This window comes from Chiloscyllium punctatum, chromosome 3 (genome assembly GCF_047496795.1).
Source record: "Chiloscyllium punctatum isolate Juve2018m chromosome 3, sChiPun1.3, whole genome shotgun sequence".
NCBI lineage: Eukaryota > Metazoa > Chordata > Chondrichthyes > Orectolobiformes > Hemiscylliidae > Chiloscyllium > Chiloscyllium punctatum.
Window position 1 is genome coordinate 25100195 of NC_092741.1, and position 15311 is coordinate 25115505.

At 45.7% G+C, this 15311-nt stretch overlaps 1 protein-coding gene across 1 annotated transcript in view; it reads left to right on the forward strand.

Moving 5' to 3' along the window:
* Window positions 1–14968, forward strand: part of LOC140456994 (heme-binding protein 2-like) — a 308917-nt gene extending 293949 nt beyond the window's left edge. Inside the window, exons 4-5 of the mRNA XM_072550883.1 lie at window positions 2869–3043; window positions 14876–14968. Of these exons, the coding sequence (XP_072406984.1) occupies window positions 2869–3043; window positions 14876–14885 (185 nt within the window). The 3' untranslated portion in view covers window positions 14886–14968. The remainder of the gene's footprint in view (window positions 1–2868; window positions 3044–14875) is intronic.
* Window positions 14969–15311: the final 343 nt, after the last annotated feature.

Consider the following 15311-nt stretch of genomic DNA (forward strand, 5'->3'; position numbering starts at 1 on the left):
GCCAACCCATCATCTCAGCATGCTCCTGCCCCACCAAACTCATCTTGTCCCACCTCGACTCCATCCTCCTCCCCTTTGGTCTAGTCACTTCCTACCTACATTCGCGACACTAACCACACACTTCATCTCTTCAGCAACTTCCAGTTCCCTGGCCCACAGTGCTTTATCCTCACTATAGACGTGCAGTCCTAAAACACATCCATACCCGACAAGGACAGTCTCCAGACCCTCTGCTTCTTCCTCTCCAACAGATCTATCCAGTCCCCCTCCACCTTGCCAAACTGATCCTCACCTATAATAACTTTCCCTTTAACTCCTCCCATTTCCTTCAAGTCCAGGAGGTGGCCTTGGGCACCTGGGTGGGCCCCAGATACACCTACCTCTTTGTTAGCTATAATCGAACAGTCCCTCTTCAGTACGTACATAGGCACTGTGCACAAACTCTTCCGCTGTTACAGTGATGACTGAATCATTGCAGCGTCCTGCTCCCAGGCTGAACTGGAGCAGTTCATCGACTTCACCCACAGCTTCCACCCCGCCCTCAAATTCACTTGGTCCATTTTGGACACCCCCCTCCCCTTTTGTGACCTCTCCATTTCAATCTCTGGTGACAGTCTCCAGACAGACATTTACTCTAAACCCTCAGACTCCCACAACTACACCTCCTCCCTCCTGCAAGAACTCCATCCCATTCTCCCAATTCCTCTGCCTTCGCCACATCTGCTCGGACAAGGAGACATGCCATGCGGGAGCATCCCAGATGTCCACCTATTTCGAAAAAATGTGCTTTTCCCACTTCTGTCATCCAGATAGCCCTCCACTGCACCACCTCCATTCCCTGCTCCACTGCCCTAACCTCTCCCTAACAACGCGGGAAAGACAGGGTCCCTCTTGTCTTTACCTACCACCCCACCAGTCTCCGCATCAAAAGTATCATCTTTAAACATGTGTGCCAACTCCAACTAGACCCCACCACCAAGAACATGTTCCCCTCCTCACCCCTCTCTGCCTTCCGCAATGACCACTCCCTTAGACATTCCTTGGTTTATGCCACTCTCCCCAACAACCACCCCCCCCCCCCCCCAACCCACCTAACCCCAGAATCCCCAGGTACCTGCCCCTGAAACTAGATAAGATGAAAAACCTGCCAGATACCGCCCCCCTCACCTCCCATCCATGGCGCCAAACAGTCCCTTCAGGTGAGACAGAGGTTCACCTCCTTCTCCAACCTAGTTTACTGTATCTGGTGCTCACAATCTCGTCTTCTCTACATTGAGGAGACAGAACATAAACTTCGGGAATGGTTCACCGAGCATCGCAGCCGGGCCTGCAGTGGCTGACCAGACCTCCCAGCCACCGCCCATTTTAATTCCCCTTCCCATTTCCTTTCTGACATGACTATCCTTGGCCTCCTCCATTCCTACAACAAACCACACCGCAAATTTGTGGAACAATATCTCATCTTCTGCCAGGGTAGCCTACAGCCTGGAGGACTCAATGTTGAGTTCTCCAATTTCAAATAATCTCCTGCCCCATTCCCCCGACCCCCTTCCCAGCCCTCCCCATCCCTTCCCCTGCTCCCTGCCACCAACCAGATTCATTCCTCCCATTGACCAACCAGGTGGTACCCTCTACCTGTCTTCACCTATCCCCACTTTACACTCTGCCCCTCCCACTCCGTTTGTCTGCCGCTCCCCCTTACACCCACCCACAGTCCTGAAGAAGGGTTACACCTGAAGTGTCAAATTCACCTCCTGATGCTGTCTGGCTCGGTGTGTTCTCCCAGCCTCCTGGTTGTTGACCTTGGATTCCAGCAGCTACAGGCTTTGTGTCTCTAACCTCCAATTGGCTGGGAGGTTCAAACTAGGTGAGATATCTATGTCCCAAAATTTGACTGGGGGGAGTGAGAGATTTGACTGAGAGATTTAATGCAGTGATACCAAGTCTGCAGGGCCTCTGTGTGGAGGGACTGTAGAAGGTGGGGTTACTTACCTTAGAGCAGAAAGGGTTAATAAGTGATTGGAGAGAGCTATTCAAAACCATGAAGGGTAAAGGGGGAGAAACTGTGGGAGAGGTGTTCATGATGAGAGTATGTGAATTTCAGCCATTGTAACAAGGAAATGTCGTCATCACAGGAAGTGATATCACCAACCCAAGGAAACCTAAACATAGAAAGCGGGTCATGCCACTAGTGCTTCATCTGGGGGCTCACTGATGATAATACCTGGTATGATGACGAAACGTCTGAAGACAAACCTTCTAGCTCAGTGAGCAAACCTCCATCCAGTTACAACAATGTGCTGTTGTCAAGGGGCTGGTTAGCTGACTTTGTTGTTCAGCTGGCTGGAGGTGCAGCCTAATGCCAACAGCATGGGTTCATGTCCTGCACAGGCTGAGGTCACCATGAAGGAAAACTTCCTCAAACTCTCCTTTTACATTAGGTGTGGTGACCCTCGGGTTAAGCCACCACCAGTTCTCTCTCATGAGACAGTAGCCCTATCTATGGTCTGGTCAGACGAGAATGACTTTTCCTGTAGCATTGTGATCTGGAAAGCACTGCCTGAAATGGTGATAGAAGCAAATTCAGTCACAACATTCAAAAGATAAATGTTTTCACGATGAGGGAAAATTTGCGTGTAGGTGTAAAAAGAGCAGGTCAGTGTAATGAGCTGGTTAAAAATTGACCAAACAGCCAGCTCAGGAGTCCCCTCCCCCAGTGCTGTGTCACTCTGTGAGGCTATTATTCAATCTGTCACATCAGTGTCTGCCCCACTTCAGCAATGTCACCCTGACCCCTCACCTGTAACCTCTGACTCACTGTCAGTGACACCACAAATGATCACCGAGTAAAATATCTTTTATTTACAGAAACAATTGTTCCTGTCACTGCACCTTGGGGAATTTCTGGCCACATGGCAAATGGAACAATTTCAAAGAACTACATTGTTTATCTGCTTCTAGTTCCTCAAGTCAAGAGTCCACCAGCACCGACAGATCCAACGGTTAAATTTGGAAGTGTATCTGATAGTTGGTACTTTGTCAGGTGAGTTTTGTGGCTGATATAATGGCGAACCTAACGGAGGGCTCTTTATGTTGTAATGGTAATGTCCCTACCTTAGGCCCTGGTTCAAGTCCCACCAGCCACAAAGATGTGTAAGAACATCTGGAACCAGTGTGTTGAGGGGTGATACAAACTCAGCAGCTCTGCCAGCATCTGTGAAGAGAGAAAACTCACACTGAGTCTGGTATAGCTCTTCAGTGAATAGGTGATGTCAGAGTAGGGGACAAAAGGAAGGAAGTCCAAAACAGAGTTACGTATGAACATAATAACGAAGGCTGGGGAGTTACAGAGAGAGTCAGAGAGATGTACAGCACTTGTGAATGCCGACCAGATATCCCAACCCAATCTAGTAGCATCTGCCAGCACCTAGCCCATATCCCCCAAACCCTTCCTATTCATGGACCCATCCAGATGCCTTTTAAATGTTGCAATTTTAGCAGCCTCCACCACTTCCTCTGATAGCTCATTCCATACACGTACCACCCACTGCACGAAAAAGTTGCTCCATAGGTCTGTTTTATATCTTTCCCTCTCACCCTAAACCTATGTTCTCTAGTTCTGGACTCCCCCACCCAGGGAAAAGACTTTGTCTGTTTATCCTATCCATGCCCTCATGATTTTATAAACCTCTATAAGGTCACCCCTCAGCCTCTGATGTTCCAGGGAAAACAGCCCTCGCCTATTCAATAGCTTAAATCCTCCAACCTTGACAACAACCTTGTAAATCTTTTCAGAACCATTTCAGACGCAGATTACCATCAATTATGATGTTGTAGTGATGGAGATCTGGCTCAAGGCAGTGAAAGACTGCACGTTAAATAAGCTGCTCAGGAAGGGAAGGGAGACAAGGCAGTGGTGCTGTGGCTGTCCTGGAACAGCTTGGCTCGGGATGTGGCAAGTTCACGAGCACGAGTCTGCAGTCCCACTGCCAGAGTGTTGTCAGGGCCCACAGCCTTTGTGGTATCCAGTGCCGCCAACCATTTCTTGATATTGATGCGGAGTAAATCAAATTGGCTTCAGATGAGCATCTGTGATGCTGGGGACCACTGGAGAAGGTAGAGATGGATCATCCACTCGGCACTGCTGGTGAAGATTGCTGAAAATGCTAAAGCCTTGTCCTTTGCATTCCTCTGCTGGTCTCTCCCATCCCTGAGGAGAGGGAATATTTGTGGAGCCTCTCCCTCCAGTGAGCTGTTTAATTGTCCACCACCATTCACAACTGCATATGGCAGGACTGCAGAGCTTCCATCTGATCCATTGGCTGTGGGATCCCTTAGCTCTGTCTATCACTTGCTGCTTGTGGTATTTGGCACGCATGTAGTCCTGGTTTGTAGCTTCACTAGTTTGACACCTCACTTACAGATGTGCCTGGTGCTGCTCCTGGCATGCCCTCCTGCACTCGCCATTGAGCCAGGGTAGATCTTGATCAAAACAGTAAGTCATGACAGGAGAGCTCAAAGCCATGGTGTGCTCTTCCTGCTCTACGTGGGAAGCTGACTACATTTCCAGTGCCCAGGGCCAGCATTGGAGCAGGAAGGGTCTCAGCTGCAGCTCCTTGAAGCTCAGCTTTCAGAACTGGAGGAATGGCTGGAGACACTGTAGATCATCCATGAAGCTGAGAGTATAGTGAACAATACACACAGGGAGATGGTCACACTGCAGGCTCAGATTCCACAGGCAGAAAGGGAATGGGTGACCTCCAGGCAGAGTAAGGGGCTGGGCAGGCAGTGCAGGAACCCCCTGTGGCTATTTCCTGCAAAACAGACACTTTGGATACTGTCGGGGGGAATGGTCCCTCAGAGAGGACCAGTAACAGCCACATCTGTTTCCCATGGTTCACCCTGTAGCAAAGGAGAGGAGGGTCAAGTGTGAGAATGCAATAGCTATCGGGGATTCAACTGGAAGGGGAATAGATGGATGTTTCTCTGGCAACAAATGAGATTCCAGGATCGGATGCTGCCTCCTTGGTGTTTGGGTCAAGGATGTCTCAGAATGACTATGGGAAATCGTGGAGGAGGAGGGTGAACAGCCAGTGGTCATGGTACACATTGGTCCCAATGACAGAGGATAAAATATGGCATGAGGTCCTAAATGCAGAATAAAGGGCATTAGGGAGTAAGTTGAAAGTATGACCTTAAAGGTTGTGATGTCAGGATTACTACTATTGCCACGTGCGAGTCAGAGTAGAAAGTCCAGGAGATTATAATTGAACACGTGCTGGAAAGGTGGTGCAAGGGGAGGGTTGCAGATTCCTGGGACATTGGGACTGGTCCTGGGGAAGTGGAACCAGTACTAACTGGATGGGTTACACATCGGTCAGTGATCTTAGGTTCAGGAAAACGCTACAGGACTTCCTCAGGATAATGTCCTTGGCCCAAACATCTTCAGCTGTTTCATTAATAATCCTCCTTCCATTATAAGGTCAGAAGTGGGATATTCAGTAATGATTACACAATGTCCAGCACCATTTGTCACTCATCAGATATTAAAGCAGCCCTTGTGCAAAGCAGCAAGACCTGGGCAGTATCCAGGCTTGGGCTGACAAATGAGAAGTAACATTCAATACAAATGATAGGCAATGACTGTCTCCAACAGGGGAGAAAGTGACCATTGTCACTTGACATTCAGTGGTGTTATTTTTAGAGATTTAGATTACTTACAGTGTGGAAACAAGCCCTTCGGCCCGACAAGTCCACACTGGCCCGCTGAAGCGCAACCCACCCATACCCCTACATTTACCCCTTACCTAACACTACGGACAATTTAGCATGGCCAATTCACCTGACCTGCACATCTTTGGACTGTGGGAGGAAACCGGAGCACCCGGAGGAAACCCATGCAGACACGGGGAGAACGTGCAAACTCCACACAGTCAGTCGCCTGTGTCGGGAATGGAACCCAGGTCTCTGGCGCTGTGAGGCAGTAGTGCTAACCACTGTGCCGCCGTGCCGCCCCCATCCCTGAATCCTCCACTGTCTACATCCTGGGAGTTCCCATTGTCAGAGGTATCCTGCAATAAATAACTCACCTATTAACTCTCCAAAACATGTCCATCATCTACAAGGCAAAAGTGTGATGGAATATTGCCCACCTGACTGCCATTGGGCAGCTCCAATAACACTCAAGCAGCTTGACACCATCCACATCAAAGCAGTTCACTTGATTGGCATCAGATTCACAAGCATCTACTCTCTCCACCGACACATGGTCACTGCGATATGTACCATCTCCACGATGCACTGCAGAAATTCAAGAGGAATCCTTCGACAACAAAGTAAAACAAAGAACTGCGATGTTGGGAATATAAAACAGAAATGGAAAGTTCTGGAGAAACTCAACAGTTCTTGCAGCATCTGTGGAGAGAGAATCAAAGTTAACATTTCATGTCTAGTGATCCTTCATCACAGGTTATTTCTCCGCAGATGTTGTCAGACCTGCTGAGTTTCTCCAGCACTTTCTGCTTTTGCTACGAAGATAGCACCTTCCAAACCCATGACACCCCCACCCCCTGACCTCACCTGGAAGGAGAAGGGCAGCAGATACGTGGGATCACCACCACCTGCAAATTCCTGAATTGGAAATATATTACTGTCCTTTCTGTTCCACTGGGTCAAATTCCTGGAACACCCTCCCTAGCGAGATTGTGTATGTACCTACACCAAATAGACAGAAGTAGTCTGGGAGGCAGCTAAATGCCACCTTCTCAAGGGCAGGTCGAGATGGGCAATAAATACTCATATAGCCCATGAATAAAGATTTTAAAACATCCTCCTGACATCACCGTCAGAAACAGTTTCCTCTCATTCTTGTCTCATGAGTCAGCTTTTTTTTGTCTCCCTTACCTAACTCATGTCACTATCTGGTACAGCTCCAACCAATTGTCCAAGGACAAATTTCCCAGCTTCTCCACCCTAAATCTATTGGTAAAATCCCTCTGCATCCTCACAAGGTGCAAGTATCGTTCCTAAAGTGTGAGTGATTATCACTTCACACAATGCTTAAGCTGTGACCTAACCAGCAGTTTACAAAGCTTCAGCATGATCTCCCCCCACTTGTACTCACTACCCCCAGTAATGAAGCTCAAAGTCCCCCATGCTTCCTTAATATGTGCTGCATCTTTCAATGGTCAATATCCCTCAGATCTCCCTGTTCCTGGTACATTTCCATCATCGATAAAGATTCCCAACATCCCTTTTCCCAGAGTGCCTCACCTCACACTTCCCCATCCTGAATTCCATCTGCCACATGTCTGCCCATACTGCGAGGTTATTGATGACATTCCTGTAGCTGGGATTGCACTGAATGGTGAAGGGTTCTCAATGGCCTGAATGGCTGTCACCTGTTCATATTGTGCTGTTAATCTACTCAGATCCAGGCAGGGTTTGTCACGAGGAATGAGAATGAAATGTCTATATTCATATTGCAGGGCAATTGATAGGAAACTTGGAAAGGAACAATATGAAGAACATGTGCTTGAATTCCTGAAGGATTTGGAAGAAGACAACCAGCCCTTTGAACCAGGACATTTTTGTCTTAATTTCTATCACAAATGGGGGCTAATGGAAATAGCTTTTCTTCAAGCTTCCAAATGATTTTTTTTTGTAAAGTTCTGTTCCCTTTACAGACATATAACAGTCAATCGCGCTTAACTCTGTCTTAAACTGTTTCATTCATATACAAGGTACATCTTGGCTTTAACCTGGATTAGCATGGTCTCCTAATCTAAGAAAGGATTTACCTAACTGTTGGGATTTGGACTCAAATTTCAGAGTAAGAAAGTTTGTGTCATGGAATAATCTTCCTGGTAAGAAGGACAATATTAAATGCAAACCAAAAAGAAAGATTGTACAATAAAAGGTTATGGTTAGTACTAAACATTTCACTCATTGAGACATACCATAGTACACAAGTGTTATAACACAAGGTAAACCCTTCAACTAATTCAACCAAACACACAGAAATGCTTATTACCTCACCATCTGTCAAAGTAAGAGAACTACCCCAAAGCTCACTATTTAAAGAAAAACAAACTGATTCTTTATCTACAACTGTCAACCTCCTTTATTTATCTACCTCCCACCCTATAACAATATAGCCCCTATTAAATTTACAGCAAATTAATTTTCAAAACCAGGCAGCAGTGTCAGTTCTCCTCTGCAGATTTCCCTGGGTCATTTTCAGCATTCTGCTGGAAAGATGTTTCATATGAGAAAGGTACCTTTCAGAGAGCAGTGTTGCAGGCACTCTGCATGACAGTAGATGCTCTCTGTCTCTGGCTAACTGTCCAAAATACCTGCTTTTTATACCCCAAGACATCGGATCATCTCATTGGTTTGATGTTGTCAAATTCAAATTCAATTGGTTTTTACTATCTTGGGGCATAGTGTTAAACTGATTGGTTGAATTCAATCAGCTGTGAAAACAACAAGGTATCTGATGTTACAACCCAAATGTTACATCTTCAAATTGTCCAGTCTGCTTTCTGCCTGCAGTCAGTTACATGACAGATGCCGGCATTCACTCTCTCTTAAAGGTACACCTTCAACTTCATAACACAGGTTCAGGAGATGTCGGTCTGTCTTTCCATCAACACCCAAACATCTGACATTCCTTGAACCTGATCTGTTGACTCATAAAGTACTTGAATGTTTTTGCTTTCGTCAACTTAACTCAAATGTACACACAAAACTTTCTTGCAGCTTGAACACTTCAACTTTAATTTCCCAGTCTACCTCAATCCCTGTCACCACAGTTACTCACAGATTGCCTCCCTCTCTGTCTCTCTCTCTCTCTCTGGCTCTCTCTCTCTCCACCACGTACCCCCCCAAACCGCCCCCAACCTCCACAGCTACAGCTTAATACTCTGTTCTAAGAACTTCTTAAAAGAGCCTTTTTCTTTCACTTTCTGGACAGGCAGTTGCCATTAACCTGAACACAGGATTTTATACTGATCTAATACACACAACCTGGATGTTTTATGGGAAATCTTCAACCTGTCTCTACATTACTTATGGAAAATCCCTTAGACTATGACAATGAACCATCAACTGATAATGCTCCTGCCTATTTGCTATGATGAACTCCAACCTTTCTCTCTCAGAAAGACCTCGTTTTTGCAAGTGTGCTCCTGGTAAGGCTCCTGGCACACTCACCTTTTTATATCCCCTTCTCTGTCCTGCCTGAAAACTCTGTGTCCAGGGATGTTTAGCTGCCATCCTTGCCTCTCTTTTAGCCAATAATCTGTTATAGCAATTATAAATAAAGTAAGGGATATGATTCTTAAGAGAGGGAAGAAGCTCAGGGACCTGGATGTTTGTAGTTTATTATCTGCCTCATGAACAGTCATTGCATTCCCCTACAGGGTAAGTACATCCTTCCTTATGTAAAGAGACCAAAAGATTGTGATCCCACATTTATCACTGAAGTGACAGATTCGTACTCTTCACTCCCATTGTAGTGAAGACCAGCATGCTCTTTGTTTTCCTCATAGTTTGCTGAATGCGTACATGAACTTTCAAACCACACATTAACCAGACATTAGGTTCCAGCTCTGGTCACTCTGACTGTCCCTGACAGAGCAGTCCTGGATGCTCATGTTCCTTTTAACTCAAGTTTTGCCCAGTGTTTCAGATTCATTCCTGATTAACCATTTCTGTGAGGCATTGGTGACATCAGTTTAAATTCGTAATTCAACACGAACACGGGGTTAAATTCAACTGTTGACGAGGAGCTGGGTCCTTCACTGGGAGGCAGGGATTAAATGTTCTTTTCTCTAATCTTACTTGAAATGAATAAATTGTGCACGGCCTAAGACAGGGATGGTCCTGGTGATGGATTATACTTCTGTTTAATCTCAGTCATGTTGGGTCAGAATGTTTCACATTGATGTGGTCAGAGCTCATTGACAATGGGAGGGTTTATAGATCCTGGGATGGGTCTGAGGTGGGTCAGTGCTGGAACTGCCCTGTGGAGTATTCCTACATGGAATGGATTTGTATTCCATCAATACTCATTGTTGTGACCCTTTTGTAATGATGTCCCACCTTTATCTGAAAGTCAGTCACATATGAGATTCACAAGGCACATTTCAATAAACATCAGGTTCCACACAACAGTCAGCTTTGTGCTGTGGTGTCTGAGGTCAGAGTTTGCACTTGTTGAACTCTGCAGCATAAGGGAAGGGGGCAGGAGAGTGGGAACTCGCATTGAGGCTCAGGACCAGGAGTGTTCAGTGAGAGTTATAGAGTCATAGAGACGTACAGCATGGAAACAGACCCTTCGGTCCAACCCGTCCATGCCGACCAGATATCCCAACCCAATCTCGTCCCACCTGCCAGCTCCCGGCCCATATCCCTCCAAACCTTTCTTATTCATATACCCATCCAAATGCCTCTTAAATGTTGCAATTGTACCAGACTCCACCACTTCCTCTGGCAGCTCATTCCATACACATACCACTCTCTGCGTGAAAACGTTGCCCCTTATGTCTCTTTTATATCTTTCCCCTCTCACCCTAAATCTATGTCCATGTGGACTGGAGCCTGGAGGAGGGTGAGGGTCTTGCAATTGGAACCAGAAACATCCAAACACATGGAGAATTATATATTAGTGAGGAATGTGTTCCCAGTCTCACTGGGCGAATTTAAATTTGAATTGGAACTAACAAGAAGGAAGAGAATGGAAGTGGGGGACACTGTGGTTACTGCCGTTAGGAAAACCAGGCCGGGGTGAAAATTCCACCCTCTGTGTGGGCATTAGAATATTCCCTTTTCCTGCCATTCCTGATGATCAGACACTGGACATTGTGCTGGAAATGAGGAGAAAGGTTGTTTCTCAATCCAGTTCAGTTTTACTCAGGTCAGTGCAGGTTCAGAAAACAGCTGGATACAGGTGAAGAAAGACAAGTGGAAGATTCTGGGAACCAGGAATGATACAGCTTCAAACTGACCCCTAAAATGGAGAAAGAATCCCAACGTGAAATCAGAATCCAGAGTCTGATGTTAGAATAAAATTCAGCTTCAGACCTCCTCCCACCCACCCTGAGAGCTCTACCCATATATAGACTGACTGAATGTGTAATTGAAGAAATGATCTATTCCAATATGATTCCTGTTAACAACCCTTCATTCACAGGCTTCTTGTGTGGAATGAAGTAGCTATTGTCTTTGAGGCAGTGTTTGTGTTTTTCTCACTGCTGGGAATGTTTTCTCACTGGGAATGTTTTCTCACTGTGAAATAAAGAGGGTGATGTATCACAACACTAGGTCTCCTGTTCAATATTTACTCTGAGGGAAATCCAGGTCAATGATCATATCAGGAATTTAATATTCAATAAAAACTTCCGCATTTTACTGAAACAAATGTGTTGACGTATTGAAGATTGAAGGTAATAATTCTCCTATTTTAGAGGATTGATCCTGCATTAACGGAGGGTGTTTGGCTCACAGTGTACCTGAGCTCCAGGCAAACTGATGTTGCTAATGTAAAGGCAAGGAGTCACATGGTGGCTCAAAGATTGATGTGTGTTGAATGGTTTTCAGTTTCACAACACTCCAGGTGCAGTCACCAGCCTTGTACAGTTTCAACCCCTCTTCCTACTTTCATCTTGTAATAAATGTAAAATTCCCATTTGCAGTGTCTGCACACTAGTTTCTGCTTTTAATGCAGAATAATGTCCAAACTCCTCTGTATCAAAACACTCTGAAGTTTCTCTGTATTTAGACAACAAATTGTCTTTCTGACCTCTGTTCAAAACGATTATCAGTCCACTTAACCAAATTAAACTCCAATCTGTCAAATTTTGATAATTCATTTGTAAATTTCTAATTTCTTCATTACAACTTATTTTCCCATCGATTGTAGTGTATTCTTCAAATCCCTGATCCTTTGGAATGGGAGAGCAGACTCGAGGGGCTGAATGACCCACTCCTGTTCCTATTTCCCATGGTATTGTAGTTACAGTGAAAGTCACCATCAGCCCAGAGGCTGTTCTCTCCCATTAGACAGAGGTGGCTGCTGGTGTAGAGTTATACCTGAGGGTCAGCAGGCCTCAGGCAAGGGGTGAGGGGGAATATGATGGGGTAGCATTGTTGGTGTCTGATAGAATAGCAAGGATAGCAAGAAATGATTTGAAATCAGAAGGATGTAGAATCCATAAAGGTGGAGGTAATAAATGAAACAGGTGAGAGGATACTGTGACAAGTTGTCTATCAGAAGTATCACAGAATCCCTACAGTGTGGAAGCAGGCCATTTAGCCCATTGAGACCACAACAACCCCCTGAACAGCATCCCACTCAGTCACACCCCCTACCTACCCCTGTAACCCTCCATTTAACACGGCTCACCTACCTCACCTGCACATCCCTGGGCACTCTGGGCAATTTAAACTATTCACCTTTGGACTGTGGGAGGAAACCGGGTTACCCGGAGGAAATTCACAAAAATTTGGACAGAATGCGTAAACTCCACTCCTGCCCCAAGGAGTGAAATCAAACCCAGGTTGTTGCTGCTCTGAGAAAGTAGAGCTGATCACTAAGTCACATGCAACCCCTAGTAACCTATATATATCCAATAAGAGACAATCTAACCATTGTCTTTTGAAATTCAGTGAAAACAGGTGAGAAACTAGGAATTCTGCAGTGAATAACTCACCTCCTGACTTCCCAAAGCCTGTCCAAGAGACAAGGCAGGAGTGTGATGGAATACTCTCCAAGATGTGCTCCAGAATCTCACTAAAACTCCTCGACAAAATCTTCTAAACCCTCGACCATTTCCATCTCAAAGGACAAGGACAGCAGATAACAGGGGATCACCACCATCTGCACATTTCCCTCTAATCCACTCACCACCCAGACTTGTTTAAGTTAAATTGATTTATTACAGGTGTGAAGATTCACTTTCAAACCATATTAAATGCACTTCACTGGAATACTCTCGTGCTGACTCTTGGTGTAGATGATACAAGCCCCTGACTCATCACTGAAGCAATTCTTACAAAAAGGATAAATATTACCCGTAACTGGAAATGGCTGAGCCAGCACAAGATCTGATGGGTGACCCACCTTTGATCCCTTGATTCAAAATCCATAGTTCTTGTGCGATGGGTGGTCTGTGCGATGGTTGGTCTGTGCGATGGTTGGTCTGTGCGATGGTTGGTTTGTGTGATGGTTGGTCTGCGATGGTTAGTCTGTGTGATGATTGGTCTGTTCGATATTTGTTCTGTTCGATGGTTGGTCTGTGTGATGGTTGATCTGTGAGATGGTTGGTGTGTACGATGATTGGTCTATATGATGGTTGGTCTGTGTGATGGTTGGTCTGTGAGATGGTTGGTCTGTGCGATGGTTGGTCTGCGGTGGTTGGACTGTGCGATGATTGGTCTGTGCGATGTTTGTTCTATGTGATGGTTGGTCTAGGTGATGGACTGTGCGATGGTTGGTCTGTGGGATGGTTGGTTTGTGTGATGGTTGGTCTGTGCGACGGTTAGTCTATGTGATGGTTGGTCTGTACGATCATTGGTTTGTGCAATGGTTTGTCTATACAGTGGTTGGTCTGTGATGGTTGGTCTGTGCAATGTTTGTTCTGTGCGGTGATTGGTCTGTGAGATGGTTGGTCTGTGCGATGGTCTGTACGACAGTTGGTCTATGTGATGGTTGGTCTGTATGATGGTTGTTTTGTGCGATGGTTGGTCTCTGCAATGATCTGTGCAATGGTTGGTCTGTGCAATGGTTGGTCTGTGTGATGGTTGTTCTGTGTGATGGTTGTTCTGTGCGATGGTTGGTCTGTGTGATGGTCTGTACGACAGTTGGTCTATGTGATGGTTGTTCTGTGTGATGGTTGTTCTGTGCGATGGCTAGTCTGTGTGATGGTTGGTCTGTGTGATGGTTGGTCTGTGAGATGGTTGTTCTGTACGATGGTTGGTCTGTTTGTTGGTTGGTCTATGTGATGGTTGATCTGTGCAATGGTTGGTCCGTGCAATGTTTGGTCTGTGTGATGGTTGTTCTGTGCGATGGTTGGTCTGTTTGTTGGTTGGTCTATATGATGGTTGATCTGTGCAATGGTTGGTCCGTGCAATGTTTGGTCTGTGTGATGGTTGTTCTGTGCGATGGTTGGTTTGTGTGATGGTTGGTCTGTGCGATGGTCTGTACGACAGTTGGTCTATGTGATGGTTGGTCTGTATGATGGTTGTTTTGTGCGATGGTTGGTCTGTGCAATGGTCTGTGTGATGGTTGGTCTGTGCAATGGTTGGTCTGTGCAGTGGTTGGTCTGTGTGATGGTTGGTTTGTGTGATGGTTGTTCTGTGCGATGGTTGGTCTGTGCGATGGTTGGTCTGTGTGATGGTTGGTCTGTGTGATGGTTGGTGTGTGTGCCCTTGGTTTTTTAAAGAGGGGTCGTAATCTCTCCCAGTGCCAATTAGCCTGGTTAAGTACAGCATTGAGAGGCCTCTTTGTTTATATGCAAATAGATGAGACTTCAGGCCAAAGTGGTCATGGTTTGGAAGTGTAATAGAAAGGGAGCGGTCAACTCCCTAGCTGAGCAGTTGAGTTCAGTCCAAACCTAGTTGGGAGTTCAGCAGGAGACTGTGTGAACAGGCTCTCTCTTTTTCTGCCCTTCTAAATTCAGCCTGACAGCATCTGTTCCTTTTTTTAACTGTGTTTCGAAAGGGGTTTGCTTATTGGAACTGTTGTGTATATTCGAACAGCATACTTTAGTCTAGTTTGGATAGACTGAGTTCTGTAGGGGTTCTTTATTCTGTTCTTTGTGTTTCATACTGTATTCTTGTGAATAATTTTTTTGTCTGTTTTCAAACCTGGTAGGCGAAAGTGAGGACTGCAGATGTTGGAGATCAGAGTCTAGATTAGAGTGGTGCGGGAAAAATACAGCAATCCAGGCAGCATCCGAGAAGCAGGAAAATCGATGTTACAGGCAAAAGCCCTTCATCAGTCAACCTAGCTACCTCACTCCAGGTAATTTTCACTGTACACTTACTGAATCACATTGCAAGGTTATGGTCTTGGCTGCCTGCCAAGTGGTTTGGTTTTGTCCAGAACACCCTGTAAACCCTTCCTATTCATATACCCATCCAGATTCCTTTTAAATTTTGTAATTGTACCAGCCTCCACCACATCCTTTGGCAGCTCATTCCACACATGCACCACTCTGTGTGAAAAAGTTGCCCCTCAGGTCTCTTTTAAATCTTCCTCCTCTCACCTTAAACCTATTCCCTCTGTTTTTGGACTCCCTACTCCAGTA